We start from the raw sequence: 19,629 nt of genomic DNA, 5'->3' as shown, positions 1-19,629 counted from the left end.
TTGACCAAAAAAGTTGATTTGAGATTTGTCAACAATGATCTACCGCTCAATAGGAAGGGAAAGGTAACTACAGAGTTTTCGGCCAATTCTGCAGTTCTGTAGCATATGGTAATCTGCTAACCTTAAAGCTCAATTATTCACCATTTCATCAACCATGTTACTACCCGTTATCCATAAATCCAATTGCAATATACTGCATATCCTAAAGTCTCCCACATTGAGACCTGAATATGATGTGACTGGACTGATCCGCGAAGCCACTTATAGTTATAGACCAAATAAGTATGCCTTGGATTACCCACTAATTTTGCATATAAATAGATTCACGGGTCGGTCAAATTTTATTACCTATAAATCGGTTTACGGGTTGGCCCATAGCCCACTTGTATTTTTAGACCTGAAGCTGCATTGGCCAGATGAGAAATGATTCATCAGAGCAGGGACCTGATCCTGTCACCCTCGGTCATGACATGGCTGCGGGTGATCTCGCCGACGCTCCGGCAGCCGCAGAGCGCCATGGCCACCTCCAGCTCGCCGTTGAGCATCTCGATCACGTGCCTCGCGCCTGCCTCCCCCCTCGCCGCCAGCCCGAAGAACACCGGCCTCCCAACCTGCGCCCCCCCCCCCACCCCCCCCCCCCCCCCAACAAGTTTGAACAAGTTTTCGTTTGAAACGCAAGAAATTTTACATAAATTAGTAATTTGATTGGTTTGCTGGTTTGAATGATTGAAATGTGTTTCTGCCTTACCATGACCGCCCGTGCGCCGAGCGCCAGGGCCTTGAACACGTCAGTGCCTCGCCGGATTCCGCCGTCGACCAGCACCGGCACGGCGCCGGCCACCGCCCTGACCACCTCTTCCAGGGCGGCGATGGTCGCCGGCGCGTAGTCCAGCTGCCGCGCGCCGTGGTTGGAGACGATCACGCCGGCCACCCCGGCCTCCACTGCTCTCCTCGCTGCACGCCACCCATTTTCGTTTTCACCGGTCAGTTCTTGCTTAATGACAGTTTTTATTTCATAATTTTGCATTGTTATGAAAATAGATGCACAACGGAGACACGAATTTTACGTGGAAAACCCTTGCGGGAGAAAACCACAGGCGCCGACCAGCAATGATCACTATAGAGGAGTTGGATACAAACGCAGGGAATACATTGGGCTATCGCACCCTCCCTGTGCGGCTTATAAGGGATATATATATAGGAGAAATCTAGGAGTCCTAATAGGAAACTAATCCTATAAAGTAGAGTCTATTACATAACTAATACGAATATACTATGAGTACAAAATTCGGATCACATATATTTAACATGCATGACAGTGAATTATTCAGTGACCAAGATGATGGATGAACTGGAGTAATTACCGTCCTCAGCGGTGACGATGCCCTTGAGAAAGATCGGCATGCTGGTTATGGACTTGAGCCACTCTATATCCTGCAGAAAAATTTAGAAAGTTCAGTACACATAGCTTATTATCTGTCAGAAAATGTTTGGCAAGCAGAGTTAATTACTAGTCCTACTGGCTATCCATCCACAATGAAGTGGCTCCTCTCTTTCAGTTTCAGAATTCAGAGGACTTCAGTGCAGCTACCACCTAGCAAGAACACACATGGCAAGTACTGAAGAAATTTAAGGTCAGTGTCCTCATGCCGGGTTCCTGTCACCATTTCAGCATGTTACACTGCATGTTCTAGTGGCTGATTAGCACACTCTGTTTCCTATAGGATGGGCTTTGAATACGTCTAGTGTAGATGTACTATGAGATGGATGATTTTCTTCAGCAATGATGAGTTCATGCTGTTCTGAAGATGCTGGAAGTACCGGAAGAGCACATGGTGCAGAATCTGAAACTTCATTGCAGAATGTGGGTATGTATGATCAAAATATCAATTGTTGCTGTCCTTTGTTACCTTCCATGATAATGATGGATCCAGCGTCGCTCGTGCGAATCGTTCGAGCTGAGAACCGTTTGTCTGCGAAACCGAGAAGAGGATAGTGTGTTTAAGTGTTCTCGGAGGAAAGAAAGTTCATCTGAAAAAGGTTAGTTCTGTTCTTTTTATTCTCCATGAGCATTTAGTGACCTGAGTAGTACCCAAAGGTACTGAATTCAAATCTCCTATGGAGCGAATTTTAGATTGGGTTGTTTGCGGGGCTAAGTTCCCTATCTCAATGGCCGTATATATCCGGTTGGATATAGAGGCCGGGTAGAAAATACCCTTCTCTAAAAAAAATAAAAAAAATGAGCATTTAGTTGTTTCAAGAAAATAACTGATTAATTGAGACATATATAAGAGATTCTATCAAGCGAAAAATTTCACTCACGGTATCATGGTCATCTATTGTCATTAAACCTTCGAGATTACCACTCCGTGGGAAAACCATTCTGCGTGAACAATCGAAATTAGTAACCAGAATTTCGTACCATGATAACTGTACAATATCCTAAAATGCCATCAGTGAATATATTCACTTCTACTATCTTGCATTATGCATGCTTGCCAAGTTTTATCCTTCCAGAGGATATGTAATTGACTGAATCTTCAGAGCAATATTTGCTCAATGAAATCTTTGTTATATCTAAAAAATATATCTTCAGAACAATATTTGTGGTAGCATATTACTTGTTTCGGATATCTGCTTCACGCCGACCGAGCATAGGAGTGTCAACTGTCAAAAGAAGTGCCTTGAATCCACAACTCTCGGCCCGCCGTACTAATGTTGCTGAAACATTCCTATTCTTATACACCTACAATGATTATGACAAATTTCAGATAAATTATCAGGAGTAAAAAGAAAATCTTTGATTCAAAATGTGAATGCCATACATATAGCTGATAAAAGCGAATGGCATTGCAACTGGAGGCAACATCCTCAATCTTGCAACTGGAAGAAAAGGAAAGAACCTGTAAATGAGAAACATATGAAAATGTGTAGCAATTCATGGAGAAAGTGGAAGTGTTTGACCAAATGATCCTGAACAATGTCAATTGTTACCAACCATTATGGCGTTACATGATGCTGCAGCTCTTGCTGTAGCCTTCTCCCCTGAAATAAGCATTCAACCAAGAGAAATAGAGATACTGTAGTGCTTAGATAATTACATCACATAATTCACAATTTAAAAATTGAAAGAAGGTTTTAGTTTTAAGACCTTCTGGATGTGCTAATTTGTGCCCCCCAGTTGGAGCCACAATTATGGGTGAACGCATGGTGTATCCTAATAAAGTTGTTGACATGTCTATCTTGCTCACATCCACAAGAACGCGAGGTCGTAATCTGCAAAATCGACACCAATATAATTTATGGTCTAAATACACTGTTGAATAATGAAGCTCTGGCTTAAGGTTTCAGTATAATGTGAAGTCCTAGTTCATCTTTGCATAATGAAGCTCTGACTTCATCACAAATAAAAAAGAATAAAAATAATAAAGTTATGGCCTAAGAATTCGGTATAAACAGTACATAATTCTTGTGTATGCTGCGATATTCTCCCTCAGGGTGTGCTCATCCTCTGCTCCCCCATTGATGTAATCATAAGCCATCTTTGGCAACGCTTTTTTGGCGAGTTCTTGATACTCCCGGACATTGACTGGTAGATTGTCCTCCATTTCTGCACTACAAAAATTCTTACAAAGTCATTGACATTTAACTGCTGGTAAATATTAATGTTCATTTCAGATCGAAAATCTGTCTTTAACCATACATCTTCAGAAATTCACACAAACCATCAAAACAATGCCAATTTTTCAGTGAGACTATAATGGCACGCCAGAATATGTGACTACAATACATATATTTTTTGAGTTGACACGCTTGTCGATTTTGAAGGTAGTAATCTAAAAATGTTTTACTGCGAAAAATACCATTACTTCATCACTCAAACTTGCCCTAGGATCAACTCAGACTGTTTGGCACACATCTCTTTCTACCATGAATACTAGATCTCCTACCCAATTAATAGATCAAGTTATTGGGAGACTGCATAGATGCAATCATGCAAAGGGGGGCAGGCAATGAAAAGCGGCAAACAGTAGATTTCTACTCCCAATCAGTGAGTACAGTTGAGAATAAAGTGGGGATAGCAAAGCAAAATTACCCCCACAATCAAACTACTAAATTCAATATTGATTCCTTGACCTGCATACCTCAATTGAAACTGATCCTGAACAATTGGCTTTTCAGAGTACTTCTTTGTTCAGGTCAGCTCACTGACAAGTCCGGCATGCTACTGCAAACTACTCCAATAGATACTAATGCTACAATCTCAAAATGAAGAGGGTTCTTGTAGATAATCCATATAAGGTTTCAATCCTCTAAAAGCATAGCTTGATTCTGCTTCGAATTAACGCTGAACAACTGCGATAATTAGGAAGGATAGACCGGTTTCTCCTCTGTCTTCAGGGTTACCAAGAACAGGATGCAAACCAAACTGGAACTCTGCATCATGATTGAAGGATATTTGGGATAGTTCATTTTGATCACTCGTAGTAAGTTACTACCAAACCAGTCATGTCCAAACTCCAAAGTGGAAGACTCAAAATCGGTCCTAATTGGAGCAGTAAGCGACCAAAATTGGCATCATAACCAAAAGAAAATGCCTCCTCTGAATTAAAAACCAAACCCCAAATCTGTCGAAACAGCTGATAAGGAAGAACTGATGAACAACAGCAAGCCTTTATTGCAATAAGTTGGGAGCATTCAAGATTCACAGTAGCATGATAATCTACCAAGTTTTCTTTTATCGAATTCAAGTTCGATTGGAAAAACAAAAGCAAAAACATTCCACATGTAAGAGTGAGTTGGAAGATCAAGAATAGCACCATACCTCTAGAGATTTAGGGGAGGAAGGAGGAGGAGGAGGATAGCAATCAATGATATCAGAAACAGTACGAGTGAAGGAGAGGAAAGCTCAGTCCTCACTTCCTAACAACATTTAGGTGAGTGTGATGTCAGAAGCCAGATAGAGGACAAGAGATATTGGACATACTCCATGACATATCCATGATTCCAGGTCACAAAGTCAGAAACCAAATCAGAAATGATTGACATGTTTTTTTCACTCGCCTACTACAATAGTGATGACCCCATCTTGCAAATAATTGAGGGACCAGGTTCTTGATTAGAGAGATTGTTTTTTTTTATTCGCTTATTGAAAAATGAATCTCTCTTTTATTCGTCCTTTATTATGACTAAAAATTTTATAGTGAATTGATTCGTTTTAATATACTTGCTGATATTAGAATCACCTCTTGATCTTCTTGTGTGGAAGTTGCAAGACATCCACAGGTCAATTCAGCCACTTCGCTTTCAAAATTTGAGATCTTTTGCCGGGTCGGTCAAAAGATTGGACCTACCATTATTGAGAAAGGAGGTTACAAATTTTACATGATCGGCATTATGGGCTGTTTAGTTGGTGAAATGAAAATTTTTGGATATCACATCGAACGTTTGACCGGATGTCGGAAGGGGTTTTCGGACACGAATGAAAAAACTAATTTCATAACTCGCCTGGAAACCGCGAGACGAGTCTTTTAGGCCTAATTAAGGCAGAGATCTTTTTCCATCTGAAAAAGTAGAGCTGAACCAATGGAGAAATGCAGAGACCTGAATGGCGAATTGGTGAATGGTGATCACTCGCATTGAAGGCGGCAACAGCAGCAGCAGCTGCAATTATCTGTGGAGATCGTGGTGGCACATGTGAGGTTGCTGGGACATTGCATGATGAGAGAATCATGGCTCATAATGTACTCCCTCCGTCTCAAAAAAGGCAAACTCTTAGTTTCCATGTCCAACTTTGACTGTCCGTCTTATATGAAATTTTTTTATAATTTGTATTTTTATTGTTGTTAGATGATAAAACATGATTAATATTTTATGCGTGACTTGTCTTTTTAATTTTTTTCATAATTTTTTTAAATAAGACGGACGGTCAAACATTGGACACGAAAATCAGGGTTTGTCTTTTTTTTTTTTTTTTTTTCGGAGGGAGCAATGCTTCAGCAATACCATTCTCTCAGAGAAAGAGACACCTTTGTGCCCCGGGAAAGTGAAACACACTTCATATGGTACTGGGTTATTCATTCGTCTGTGTTCTAGTGTACTACTACCTCTGCCAAATTTAATTCAACTTAAATGCTGTTTGAAAACATGATTTTTTTTTTAAGGTTCTAAGGCCCTGTTTAGTTCGTGACGAAAAATTTTGGTATGTCACATCGGATATACGGGTATACATTTGAAGTATTAAATATAGCCTAATAACAAAACAAATTATAGATTCCGCCTGTAAACTGTGAGACGAATTTATTAAGCCTAATTAATCCATCATTAGCAAATGTTTACTATAGCACCACATTGTCAAATCATGGCACAATTAGGTTTAAAAGATTCGTCTTGCAATTTACACGCAATCTGTGTAATTAGTTTTTATTTGTCTATATTTAATACTATATGCATGTGTCCAAACATTCGATGTGACATGTTGAAAAGTTTTTGTTTGGGAACTAAACAGGGCCTAAAGTGGCACATATGAGACCTCATGTTTTATTAGGAGTGACTGCTACTGAGCTACGTAGCTATGTGTCTCTCTTTTGCAGGTTATTTCGATTATTATTCACTAGCTTTGTACCTGGGTTATTCTTTAGAAGTTGGGATCACGGGATTTTTTTTTGGCATGCCAACCGGTGGTGTCGGTGGTCAGAGAGTGTTTTACCAAGAGCATGGATAACGATTTAGTATTCGGATCGATGGTTCTTAACACTTCCTATAGTTTCTTCTGTTTTGAGGAAACCTAGTGTGCCTATGCATTTTTTTCTGTGTGTATCTTGATTATGCAGAGGCTGGAAGTATTCTCAGCTAGTTGTATACTTTAATATAATTGGCTTAGTTGAATCAAAGTTTCCAATCTCCCATTATCTTTAAAAAGGACACGACTACCCACTGCCGGATCCCCCCCCACCATTGACCTTCTTCCTCCTAACCATAGGGTCCGGTCTACCCCCTCGCCAATGTTGGCCGACCACCCTCCTTCATCCCAGCGGCTTTGGCCCGGTGGGGTGGGGAGGGCATGGGGGAGGTGGTACGTGAGGAATTGCGCATTCTAGGTGTGTTTAAGCGTGTGTGTGTGAGATAGAGAGAGTGAGTGAATATGCGTAACAATTCTTGGATGAAGGTGAACAGTGTCAATTGTTAGTACCAATCATTATGGCATTACATGATGTTGCGGCTCTAGAAATATTGCTTTAGCTGTAGCCTTCTCCCCTGAAATAAGCATTTAACCAAGAGATAATAGAGATATTGTAGTGCTTACAACTTAAATCTCATAATCACCAATTTGACATCCTTAAGAAGATACTTCTCATTACTTACACTGAAAAAAATTGTGGTACCTCTAAAAAACCATAAAATCACTCTAATTTCAAACTTGAAAGAAGGTTTAGTTTTAAGACATTCTGAATGTGCTAATTTGTGGCTCCACATTGGAGCGACAATTATGGGTGAAGGCATGTTGTATCCCAGTAAGATTGTTGACATGTCTACCTTGCTGACATCCACAAGAACGTGAGGTCATAAACTGCAAAATCGACATCGAGGATATTTCAAGTCATATATAGTTCATCATTGAGCAATGAATCCCTGACTTAAGGATTCGGTATAACCAGTAGTACCTTATTCTTCCATATAATGCAATATTCTCCCTCAGGCCTTGTTCGTTTCATCCCCATGAAGGAGGGAATTCTCCTCCAATCCCCCTCAATCCCCTTCTTGGTGGGATTAATCGAACAAGTTCTTAGGGTGTACTCATCCTCTGCTCCACTATTGATGTAATCGTAAATCACCTTTGGCAGTGCTTTCTTGGCGATTTCGTGATGCTCATAGATATTGAGTGGTAGATTGTCCTCCATTTCTGCCACACATGAATTGTTACAAAGTCATTGATATTTGGCTGTTGCCAAATTTCTGTGTTTATTTCAGCAAATATGTATTCGAGAAATTTTGCCATCCTTAAAGAAAGTATCTCGAGGTACCTAAATTTTACACTAATTTTTTTATCTCAAGGTACATAGTACCTGGAGGTACCGAATTATACACTAGAAAATATGCTATCTCCCGGTTCCTTCTCAAAGATGATTAAAATTACCTATGTATTTAACCATTATTCTTTAGAAATTCAAGCTGTTAGAACTCTGCATAGATGGAGAAGAGGACAGACAATTGAAAGTAGCAAACAGTATATTTGTACTCTCAAATCAGTGAGTACAGTTGGGAATAAAGTACAGAGTGCAAAGCAAAAATCACCCGACAATCAAACTATTCAATTCAATATTTAGTCCCTGACCTGCATACCTCAACTGAAACTCATCCTGAACAATTGGCTCTTTAGCAATGTTTCTTTCTTCAGACCAGCTCACTAAAACAAGTCAAGCATGCTACTTGCGCACTAATAGAGATACTAGTAACATTATACTCCCTTTTGTTTCTTTTTTATCACGTTGTTAGTTCAAAAAACGTCAAACATAGGATAAAAAAAAGTCAAACATTTCAGAACGGAGGGAGTAACATCAAATAAATAGAGTTCATTTACATAAGTTGGGATAATCTAAAAAAAAGAGGAAATAAACAATACTTCATCTGTTTCACAATGTAAGTCATTCTAGTATTTTCCACATTCATATTGATGTTAATGAATCTAGATAGATATATGTCTAGATTCATTAACATCAATATGAATGTGAGAAATGCTAGAATGACTTACATTATGAAATGGAGGAAGTAGCTTAATTCTGGTTCAAATTAAGCCCGAACAAACTAAGACAACTAGGAAGGATGGACACCTTCTCACAGTAGCATTATCAGCTACCAAGTTAGTTCCCACAGAAATCAAGATGAAAGGCAAGATATTTCACATGTAATTAGAGTGAATTGAAGAAGGATCATGAGCAGCACTATACCTCTAGAGATTCAGGAGATGAAAGAGGAGGAACCAGATAGCTCAATCCTCACTCCTTATCAACATACTAAAGTGAAGGAGATGTCGCAAGCTAGGTAATACTAGAGATAAGTAGACAAGAGGTATTGGACATATCCTTGATTCCATATCAGAAATCACGTGCATGTTTCACCCACCTACCGGCTACAACAGGATTGCGACTAGATTTTCCATGGTGATCTCTCCTTTTCTTTAGGGGGGGGGGGGGGGGGGAGCATGATCATGGCAAAATTTATTGTGAAGTACACTCTCCGTATTTTAATATATGACGCCGTTGACTTTTCGACCAACGTTTGACCATTTGTTTTATTCAAATTTTTTGTACAAATGTGAAAATATTTATGTCATGCTTAAAGAACATTTGATAATGAATCAAGTCACAATAAAATAAATGATAATTACATACATTTTTTTGAATAAGATGAATGGTCAAACGTTGGATAAAAAGTCAACGGCATCATGCATTAAAATTTGGAGGTAGTAAATCGTTTAAACATATTTGTTACTGTAGTATATGTGGAAGTTGCAAGACATATCCAAAGGTCAATTTTTGGCCACTTCGCTTTCGAAATTTGAGAACTTTTGTTCTCTGAAAAGTAGAACTTTGCTCGAACAAAAGTTCTCAAATTTCGAACTGAAACCAATGGATAAAAATGCAACTGCGGCAGCAGCAGCAGCATCATTTGCATTACATGTGATGTGAGGTTTGCTGGGACATTGCATCATCAAGAGAATCATTGGATTTATGGTGAAGCTGCATAGATGCAGTTTTGTACCCCTCTCTCAGAGAAAGGCACAGCCTTTTTGTGCCCTGGAAAACACACATCTTGGTACTGGTTTTATTCATTCATTCATCCGTGTTTTACTAGTACCTCTGCCAAATTTAATTCAACTTAATGCTGTTTGAAAACATGCTGTGTGTTACTCCATTAATCTTGGGTTTTAAAGTGGCACACTGACTGTCTGACATAGTGGCAGCACTAGTAGCTCCATTAATCTTGGGCAACATATCCGTGTGGTTTAGTCCTTTTGTACTGACCAAATTATAGACTGCAAATGTTCATCTAAATCATGAAAGTTAGAAGGGAAAAAAAGAATCACCCTCATCTTTGTTATATTCAGGTTCAAGTTCTAACTTATAGGTTCTGTTACCTTTTTCTAAAAAAGAGGGCTTTAAAATATATTAGGATGTTGATTTTTGTGCATGATATTTAAGTTTTTGTTTTATTTTAAAATTACTACAAATATACAAAATATAAGTCATGATTAAAAGTCAGAATAAAATATGTGACACATATAGTGTTTTTAATAAGATAGATAATGAAACACTATGTTTAAAAGTCAACGACATCGTCCATTTGTAGCATTAGGTCGGAAAGTGCTGATATTTAGTGAGATTTTAGGGTAGGATACAGGGAGAGCTGAAAAGTCACGGCTGTATTAGGAATGCGATGCACTGCTGCATTTGGTGGATGCAGCAGAATTTGCAGAGGTAATGTTTTCGCCGAAGAGGACGAGTACTGTAGAACAGCAGCTACCCCATAGTTTTGCTACATACTCTGGCCCACATCCATCGCATTTGATACACTGTTTCGTAGTAATCCAGCATGTCAGAAATCCATGCGAGATTTCCGTAGTACAATAGTACTCCCTTTATCCCAAATATAAAAATCTAGTTCCGTATCTAAGCTCTGTTGAAATTCATAATAATAATAATAGAATATGTTATTTCGGTACTAGGTTATTAATGGGATTGTGGTAACATAATTATTTGAAGATGACTTTTATGGGACCGACAAAATTTGCAGGTTTTTATTTTCTCTTGTCTATATGTAGAAAAGACAAGTTTATGTTTTTAGTCGGCAGAACTCAATTAGCACTTAAAGATTTTCTAGCTTTGACACAAATCATGGTAGGCACGGATTCGATTACTGCCTCTATCCTAAAAAGAGAGAATACTTATACATAACTAAGCTAGCTGATAATATATATATATATATATATATATATATATATATATATATATATATATATATATATATATATATATATATATAAGTGGTCCAAATTAATTTTACTATCAGCAGGGATCATTGTAAACCACGTCGTCACTGTCACTTTGAAGTATCAATAGTCTTCAAATGCAAACAAGCCCAGCATTTGGATATTTTCTGTACTGCAACAACTGAAAAGAGGCATGAGGTATTTTGGTGTCCAAAGTCCAAACTACTCCAATATGATTTCACAATTTATGCTATTTTTCCCTCTTTGCAATTATTCTTTTTGTACGTACTATGTATCGTAGTCCTCAGCATATCAACGTCTCTATCAATTATTCAATGCATGATATCGTATGATTCGTTGTATTAAGTAGCAGTGTACCAAAGAAAACAGTCTCGGCATGTCACTCTCTTCTTCTGGATGGAGAAATTGAGGATTTCTTTATATCATCTAAATTGCTATGATTATTTTTTTAAAAAAATAACAAAATATATTAATATATGATATATCACTCCATAAATATCCAACAGTAGGTATTGCCGAATTAATTTGAGATGTACAAAAATTCCTGGTTCTCGCAGGATGCAAAAGCAATCTAACAAACTACCTTTGAAAATCGGAGCAAACAAATGCATTTAATCTCTTTGCAAGTACATTAACGAATACTGCACATGATCAGCCATTTAACAACTAACAACTGCACTGTATCAGCCATTTACACGAATTGACCTTTGGTGAAAACAACATGATTGTACTTAGCCTAATACATGTGAACTACTGGCAGCCTAGCACAGTAAGTAACGGCCCTTCTGTTGGTCATTGACTCATTGGAAAGCTAATGATTCTGCAGCAGAAAGGCATCGCAGAATAACTGAAAAAAAAATTGTATATCATTGGTTCAGTACCGGGACTACGAAGGGACAAGTTTTATAACAGGGATAGTTGCCATGTCTAATTTTATCCATGTAGCATAAGAGGTGTTATATATTACTTGCCCTAACACCTCACAGCCAAGCTGTGTTCTTATCCCAAGTTTCTCAACTCATCTCTCTCGTTTTCTGCGCGCACGCTTTTCAAACTATTAAAACGGTGTGTTTTTATAAAAAGTTTATATATGAAAGTTGCTTAAAAAATCATATTTATCCATTTTTGAAAAAATAATTAGCTAATACTTAATTAATTATATGTTAATGTACCGTTCCGTTTTTCGTGCGCACTGTTTCGGTTAGGAATACCATGAAGCGAACACAGAGAGTGTAATTCTCTTCTGAAAATACACACAAACAGATTCAGAGATGCAGAGTGAGAGCAGCTTGTCAGTTTCAGACGGGTCATGAACAAAATCCCTTTGCATTTACACATCACCAGCGCCCAAACCCACTGAAATCTACCTCATCGGATAGATTTCGCCATTGATGCCGAACCATTGGTAAGCCTGTTGATTTTGGATGAAACTATGAGACTCTCCCACGCAAGTTGAACGGTGGTAGATTTTAAAAATAGAACTAGATTCGATATATACGACACTTAGTTCTGTTCCAGTATGCACAATTGTATCTTTTTTTACTCCATCGATTTTTAGAATAGAAATAAATCTTATATACAACTCATATCTTCTGTTAAAATATAGACCTTATAATTTAGAACAGAGAGAGTATAAAAATTAGTCAGCCACCGAAAAATACTACTAGTCATCCGGGCTTCACGACGGTGCTGGCTCCGCCGCTGGATAGAGAGATAGGATATTGACCTTGTGCAACCATGAATCACTAACGAAGACGTACGCATCCATGGCTTGGGCCTCCAGCATCCAGCTCGGCCATGACCGTGATGAGCTCTAAATCCTGCGTGATCCCGTGGCCCAAAATTTCTTTGTCAGGATCGATTCGAGACTCGAGCCGTGCCAACGATCAACTGATCGTAATTTGGCATCGGATTTCAGAACCAGCAGCAGACACACACCCCCACATCGGAGCTTAATAAAATCACAAGGAGACAAAACGCACACATGGCCGAACCCAACCATTTTAGCCCACTGAATTGTGTGTATGTGTGTGCTCATACACTCATCATCTTGTTTGTCTTTCAGTTCATAAGTTTCAGCAACCGATGGCAACAAAATTGCTTTGCCAATAGAAAAAAAAAAGGGGTATAATCCCAGGAGGCCAGGACCACCTAAATCCCTCTCCATTATTTTAGACCCTTTAGGGGAGATTGTTTTCAAGCACTCTATAATAAGTTTTAATAATTGATTTCCAAGAGAAATTTGTGTGTTTGAATAAACCTTTTGCCAAACGTCGCCCGTTGCATACCAATATTACTATTATCATACCATGATATTATTCAATGGTAGGGTTATCCCGGGCCAGAATATAAACACTTAAAAATAAATCACACATAAATTCGTTTTATTTTTTTTTACCAAAACATGTTGTAAAAGTAAAACTTCTTAAAAATACTAGAGTTATGAAGTATAATTAAAACTGAAATTTCAGTAGGAAACATAAAAAGACTCTCTTACAAATAATGCAGTCACCTTAAACCCTTTGAATTTTTTTTCTTAAAAAAGGTAAAAAAAAGAAAGGTAGTACTCCCTCCGTCCCATTTTAACTGCAGTCATGGTTTTCCGCATCCAACTTTGATCATCCATCTTATTTAAATCTCTTTTTTAAAAAATAAAAACCATAAGTCACGAGTAAAGTACTTTTCATGTTTTATCATCTTAAAACAACAAAAAAAAATACTAATTATAAAAAAATTTAAATAAGACGAATGATTAAAATTGGGCGCGAAAACTCATGATTATACTTAAAATGGGACTGATGTAGTATTAGAAAAAAAAGAAAGAAAAAAAGACAAAAGAAAATCTCTGTTTTTTTTCTCCTCCTCCTATATTAAACTCCCCAACCCTCTCTCCCCCTCCTCCTCCACACTCCACTCCTCGCCTTCCACTCTCCACGCCTCGCCTCGCCTCGCGTCGAGCACCTGGCAATGGCGGCTCACGCGCCCTCGATGCGCCCCACCCACGCCCTCTCCTCGTGAGATCGCCTGCTGCGCTCTCTCCCCGCGCGCGCGCGCGCCTCCCTCCCTGTTTGTTGAATCCAAGAGCGAGCCCGACCGCATCTTGGACCCTCCCCTCCCCGCGGTTCTTGGACGACGCCGGTGCGCGCGGTGGCTCTGCTGTCCCCGCGCCGCACCGCGCCGAATCCGAGCAGAACGCGCGCGCGTCGGCGGGGGGATCCGCAATGGCGGCCGTGGCGGCGCCCCCGCTCTCCACGTGGCTCGTCGCCGCGCGCTCCTCGACGCAGGCGGAATGCGGCGGCGCCGACGAGCACCACCACCACCACCATCAGCAGCAGCACCAGTGCTGCGTCGGCGGCGGGTCCAGCACGGTGATGTTCGGCCCGCGCCGCCGCCGCCTCCTCGGCGGCGGCGCGCGGCGGCGCGGCGCGGCGCGCTCTGGTGAGACAACGCACGCACGCGCGCCGCCCCCCCTCATTTGCCTCTGCATTTGTGTCCTGTTTGATTCCGTTGGATCATCGCGGCGACCGTACGTGCGAATCGCGGCGCAATTCGCGAGCCTCGGTTGTATCGCCCTGGGGGGTAAAGACGTGATTTTTATCCCCTCCGGGTTTTGGCGTCACATTGTGCGTGTGCATGTGCAAAGAAGTGGAGATGTGGGGAATTATTCTCTGGCTTATGCCAAAGGATCTTGGTCTAGTTGCGAGTGATAGTTTTTTTTTTTTTTAATATCCGTTTGGGGTTTTGGTTATCTCGTCGCCAGGTTCCCTTCTGCTTCATGGGATGCATACATTTCTGCTGAATTAGTCTGTTCCTCATCGCTTTCGTTTAGCTTAGTTGTCCTTGGATTGTTTTTACTCCATCTCTTGATAGCACAGAGGTTTGACCGGATGATTGAGACAGAATTAGCTTGGATTAGTATGGAGTACAAGGTGACTTGTTTAAGTTAATGGTGTGAAAGACTCCAAATAGGTTGAAAAAAAAATATTTGAGTAGGAAACACAGCTTTAAACTTGAATTGCCAATGTTGCATTCCGGTTTAAATTTTAATGCATGTTTCTTGAATCACCAAAAGGCATTAAACTTTGTAGTTTTTTGAACGAATTGTTTTATATAGTGATGGGCTGATGGGCAATTGCAAGTTGGTGCTTGAGAAAACGTCTAGCTAATGTGCATGTTTGTGGAGACTGTCACTGCTTGTTTGTTTCGTCTGCTGCTGGTTTATGATATGTGCTGACTCAAGCAGACAATGAGACAAGGGTCTAAAGGAAATTCATTGCCATTTGCAGGAATGGCCATGGCTGTTGCCCTGCAGCCTGAAAGGAGAACTGTTGAAAAGAAACCTGATGTTAAACAAAGAAGGGTGGTTATCACTGGCATGGGTGTAGTAACACCGTTGGGCCATGATCCTGATGTGTTTTACAACAACCTTCTGGATGGTGTTAGTGGAATAAGCGAGATAGAAAGGTTCGACTGCTCCACGTTTCCGACGGTAATACAGATGGTTTTCTTCCTGTCATGGATATGGGGGCATGAATATTTTCATGCAGCAGTTGACATGTTGAACTCTTCTACAGAGAATTGCAGGAGAGATAAAATCCTTTTCTACTGATGGTTGGGTTGCTCCTAAGCTAGCTAGGCGAATGGACAAGTTCATGCTATATTTGATAACTGCTGGAAAGAAGGCGTTGGAACATGGTGGGCTCACTGAAGAACTCAGGAATGAATTGGATAAAACGAGATGCGGTGTTCTCATTGGTTCTGCAATGGGTGGCATGAAGGTTTAGTTTCTTGTACTAATATTAGTTTTATTCCTAAACAAATTTTCACATTTGATTAAAAAGACATGTTTTCCTCAATTTCACACATTTAAGATGCAACATTGAGCAGGTTTTTAATGATGCAATTGAAGCATTGAGGGTCTCCTACAAGAAAATGAACCCATTTTGTGTCCCATTTGCAACTACAAATATGGGCTCTGCAATACTTGCAATGGATCTGGTGCGATATTTTTTTGCGTAAAGTTTTTAAGTGGTTAACAATGACTATGGTTCTTGATGTCTCATATTTCATTGTTTCATAGGGCTGGATGGGGCCGAACTATTCTATTTCCACCGCGTGTGCTACCAGTAATTTCTGTATCCTCAATGCAGCAAACCATATCAGAAGAGGGGAAGCTGTAAGTAATTTTGTATTTTCACGATCTCTTCTACAAGTGAGCAAAAATCTTGTTTGACCTTGTTTCTAATCTTACAGGATGTTATGCTCTGTGGTGGTTCTGATGCACCACTCATCCCAATTGGTATGGGTCCTGATCATTGTTGAAAGTAGCTACCATTATTTTCAATTCCCACTGTTGTTCTTTCTCCTCTAGTCTTCCACGGCTTATCAATCGTTGCTGTTTGAAATGTTTAATAAACTATTGCATGCAGGATTAGGAGGTTTTGTGGCTTGCAGAGCACTTTCACAGAGAAACAGTGACCCAACTAAAGCTTCCCGGCCATGGGATGTGGTTAGTATATTTTGATGTGCAGATTTTGGTCTTGTCATTGTAGCTAATAATTTACTTCACAAGCATGCAAAAAGCTCATTTACTGCAAGTGACAAGTTTCTTGGCCAAATGGCAATGATTTATTACCTGTTTTTTCTATTGTCATTCAACACATCCCAACATAACAGCAGCTTGTAGACATATAACTGTTTGAGAAAGTGATCTTACTGACTTTGGTGCATGCAATGTGTTGCAGGACCGTGACGGTTTTGTTATGGGGGAAGGGGCAGGTGTTCTTGTGTTGGAAGAACTTGAACACGCCAAGGTTTGTTACATGCAATCACCTTTCTCCCTTTTCATATAGATCTATTTGAGCCCCTTTTCCCCAGTTAAGTGCCTTGTAGTTATGTTCAAACAGTAAGGTTTTCTGATATGGATGCACCATTCTGCAGCAAAGAGGTGCAAAAATATATGCTGAATTTCTAGGTGGAAGCTTCACATGTGATGCATACCACATGACTGAGCCACATCCTGAAGGTTAAATGTGCATCTGGCTTTGTTGCTGTTATCCTCTTACTGACCTAAATCTAATACCTTCTGATGCCAATCTGATCATGAATAAATATCAGGAAGAGGGATTATTCTTTGTATAGAAAAGGCACTGGCTGATTCAGGAGTAGCAAGGGAAGAAATCAACTATGTCAATGCTCACGCAACGTCTACACAGTCAGGTGATTTGAAGGAGTATGAAGCTATTGTCCGCTGCTTTGGCCAGAACCCTCAGGTATACGTGCTATCATAATGGTTGTAGTGATTTTATGAATTAAACCAAGTAAAAAAAATGGTGTGTGTGCAGCTAAGGGTGAACTCAACAAAATCAATGACTGGACATCTAATAGGTGCAGCTGGTGGAATAGAAGCTGTTGCTGCTATTCAAGTAAGGAAGTTCATTCCCTATCACAGTTTTTATGCTCAAAATAAATTATCACTGGTATTTAAAATTTTATCTTCTGGCTGTTGTCTATTCCTTGTTGATTTTCCTGAATTTTTCCCTATGAACACTATATATTTCAAAATGTTGATCTGGACTGTATAGTCCTTTCTAGAGCAGTTGGCTATAGCAGTAAGGAAAAAAGCTTTTCATTTGGCTAATTGATATACATCTGATATAATTTGTACAAAATGGGAGCACATGTAAGTGTATGACCAGTGTCAACCAGCCTTTGCATGGCCAGTTCGTATATCGCAGTACCATTGATCAATCACTGAGAAATATGTGATAGTTTATTTGGAGTTCTGTATGAGATACCAATTTCCAAATTAGGGACTGTCAAAAGAAAAGCATCAAGCAACATAAAGAACCATTGAACAATATCTCAAGGCTAATATAGAATTGTACTGAATGTATAATATGTCCCATATATCGGCACGTCCTTAAACAGCTGCATTTCTGGAAATTTTATCACTTTTAAGCACGAAACCCAAATATTTTCATCTAGTTGAGTGTTTGTAAAAAAAAAGGGGGTTCTGCATGAGTTCAGTACTGACCAACTCCAGTACTGTTGTAAGTCATGATTCCGTGCACTTAGTGAACTTCTATAAAGCTCAACTGCAAATCTTCTACCGTTTTGGTGCTCTGGATTGTTGCACAAGCAGGTGGTGCATCTAAAGTTAGCATTATCCACCATCTCTCTTTGTTTTTGTTTTTTTTTTTTCGAAAAAAAGGTGCTTGGTGTAGCACTTTAAAACTGTCTGCCTAGTTGGTACTGTATTATGGATAAAACTACTCCAAAATGTACATTCTTTTATTGGTTCCTTTTGGTAAGGTCTGCTTGGATTTCATATTCATATAGTCAATGATTTGTCTTTCAATTTCATATTGCACTTCAGTTAGGATGCTTTGAATTCAGCGAGCGTGAATTCCAATGCCTTTGCATAGGATTTATCATATTTTTCAATGTGAATATATTGGACTCTGCATGGTTATGTTCCTCATTGTTTGGTACTGTTGCTTGCAGGCTATAAGAACTGGCTGGGTCCATCCGAATCTGAATTTGGAGAACCCAGAGAAAATAGTGGTAAGCTCTTTGCTTGCAAACTACATACTTCAACTGTAGATACACCCTTTTGGGCATTTTTAGGGAAAAATGTCATAATAGAATCTGGTATGCCTCGTTGAGAATATTAATGAGAGATTTAGTATACTTCCTGCCAAACATCTCGCTGCTACTAAGCTAGATATGAAATAACAAGTTTGAAGAAAAATATAGAAGTGACTTGAATTGCCCACAACGTCAGTTAGAGCTGATCTCACTCAATGAATGTTCTAATTTTCAATCGCGACACAGGATGTGGGCGTGCTGGTCGGGTCGCAGAAGGAGAGATGCAAAGTGAATGTGGCACTGTCGAACTCATTTGGATTTGGTGGGCACAACTCATCAATTCTGTTTGCACCCTTCAAGTGAACTCGGCCTACGATTATCGCTTGCTCCCTCAAATTTCCAACCGCGCCATGGTACCGGAACCGCGTATAGAAAACTAGCAAGCAAGTGAATTCATGGCTTACACATGCTATGAACAATTGAACATGAAGGTCCAAGCTAAGAAGAGCATTGTGCCATACAACAACAGAGTGAAGAAAGTAAGAAACCATAGAGGCCATGTCCATGGCATGACCACTCCTAAGTTTCATTTTGTATCACCATCGCAAATACATCCCTGGAAAAGTCCTGGATTTCCTTTTTCTCAAGTGAAGAAGAATATGATGTAGCCTATGGCCTATGTTATTACTTTGTTTATCTCATCTAGGAGGACTTTGTGTATCCTACCTGGGCCGGTAATTTTTTTTCTTTTTTCGCCTCACCCTAGATTTGGCATAGTTGATGAGAGTGAGGATGCTTTGCAGTACAGAGGTGCTGTCATTTGATGTTGTATTGATGATGTTTATTAGTAACTTTGGCTACTCATATTAGCCGTGAAAAAAAAATGATGGTTTCTTGTAATCTGTGAAATGCTGTTTTTTTTTTTCTGAATACAACAGTTGTAAGCTGTGAAATGCTACTTCGGAGGATGTATTTACAGTCACGTGAGATCGAGAAGAAACATGTTTAGAAACTCTTCTTTTTTTAGC

At 39.6% G+C, this 19,629-nt stretch overlaps 2 protein-coding genes and 2 long non-coding RNA genes across 8 annotated transcripts; 2 read left to right on the top strand and 2 right to left on the bottom strand.

Moving 5' to 3' along the window:
• Window positions 1-305: 305 nt before the first annotated feature.
• Window positions 306-4,989, bottom strand: LOC127779012 (peroxisomal (S)-2-hydroxy-acid oxidase GLO4). Of its 4 annotated transcripts, none has more exons than XM_052305660.1 (11): window positions 4,826-4,986; window positions 3,463-3,610; window positions 3,152-3,276; window positions 2,999-3,045; window positions 2,826-2,903; window positions 2,622-2,746; window positions 2,323-2,383; window positions 1,911-1,973; window positions 1,365-1,434; window positions 749-954; window positions 306-611 (listed from the first exon to the last, which is right to left on the bottom strand). In XM_052305660.1, the coding sequence occupies exons 2-11, from the start codon at window positions 3,606-3,608 to the stop codon at window positions 432-434; spliced, it is 1,101 nt and encodes a 366-aa protein (XP_052161620.1). In that variant the 5' UTR covers window positions 3,609-3,610; window positions 4,826-4,986; the 3' UTR covers window positions 306-431. The 4 variants fall into 4 exon arrangements, with proteins under 4 accessions (XP_052161620.1, XP_052161619.1, XP_052161621.1 ...); XM_052305659.1 differs by having other exon boundaries at window positions 3,463-3,615; window positions 4,826-4,984; XM_052305661.1 differs by lacking the exon at window positions 4,826-4,986 and adding an exon at window positions 4,146-4,807 and having other exon boundaries at window positions 3,463-3,615.
• On the top strand, window positions 910-6,905 carry LOC127779015 (uncharacterized). 2 transcript variants are annotated; one of them, XR_008018601.1, is made up of 4 exons: window positions 910-983; window positions 1,332-1,634; window positions 1,725-2,040; window positions 6,594-6,905. It is a non-coding gene; the product is annotated as an uncharacterized LOC127779015 (long non-coding RNA). The 2 variants fall into 2 exon arrangements; XR_008018600.1 differs by lacking the exon at window positions 6,594-6,905 and having other exon boundaries at window positions 1,725-2,749.
• Window positions 6,906-6,998: 93 nt separating this feature from the next.
• Window positions 6,999-9,026, bottom strand: LOC127779014 (uncharacterized). Its single transcript, XR_008018599.1, has 3 exons — window positions 8,949-9,026; window positions 7,665-7,903; window positions 6,999-7,570 (listed from the first exon to the last, which is right to left on the bottom strand). It is a non-coding gene; the product is annotated as an uncharacterized LOC127779014 (long non-coding RNA).
• A 4,872-nt stretch (window positions 9,027-13,898) lies between these two features.
• Window positions 13,899-19,321, top strand: LOC127779765 (3-oxoacyl-[acyl-carrier-protein] synthase II, chloroplastic-like). Its single transcript, XM_052306664.1, has 13 exons — window positions 13,899-14,449; window positions 15,298-15,500; window positions 15,586-15,789; window positions 15,899-16,009; window positions 16,092-16,187; window positions 16,265-16,310; window positions 16,441-16,520; window positions 16,756-16,824; window positions 16,952-17,036; window positions 17,129-17,283; window positions 17,356-17,436; window positions 18,518-18,577; window positions 18,848-19,321. Exons 1-13 carry the CDS (start codon window positions 14,233-14,235, stop codon window positions 18,962-18,964), a joined length of 1,524 nt encoding a protein of 507 aa, XP_052162624.1. The 5' UTR covers window positions 13,899-14,232; the 3' UTR covers window positions 18,965-19,321.
• Window positions 19,322-19,629: the final 308 nt, after the last annotated feature.

This window comes from Oryza glaberrima, chromosome 7 (assembly GCF_000147395.1).
Source record: "Oryza glaberrima chromosome 7, OglaRS2, whole genome shotgun sequence".
Classification (NCBI taxonomy): domain Eukaryota; kingdom Viridiplantae; phylum Streptophyta; class Magnoliopsida; order Poales; family Poaceae; genus Oryza; species Oryza glaberrima.
Note: the sequence above shows the minus strand (reverse complement) of the source record. Positions and strands in the feature narration are given on the sequence as shown.

Excerpts from the sequence above, each read along its gene's own strand:
- LOC127779012 (XM_052305660.1), bottom strand. The coding sequence starts at position 3,608 with ATGGAGGACAATCTACCAGTCAATGTCCGGGAGTATCAAGAACTCGCC. Across the intron at positions 2,747-2,825 it reads TTCGCTTTTATCAGCTATAT|GTGTATAAGAATAGGAATGT; the intron begins GTATGGCATTCA and ends TAATCATTGTAG. Across the intron at positions 1,435-1,910 it reads ATCCATCATTATCATGGAAG|GATATAGAGTGGCTCAAGTC; the intron begins GTAACAAAGGAC and ends ATTTTTCTGCAG.
- LOC127779765 (XM_052306664.1), top strand. The coding sequence starts at position 14,233 with ATGGCGGCCGTGGCGGCGCCCCCGCTCTCCACGTGGCTCGTCGCCGCG. Across the intron at positions 15,790-15,898 it reads CTGCAATGGGTGGCATGAAG|GTTTTTAATGATGCAATTGA; the intron begins GTTTAGTTTCTT and ends AACATTGAGCAG. Across the intron at positions 16,311-16,440 it reads TGCACCACTCATCCCAATTG|GATTAGGAGGTTTTGTGGCT; the intron begins GTATGGGTCCTG and ends TATTGCATGCAG.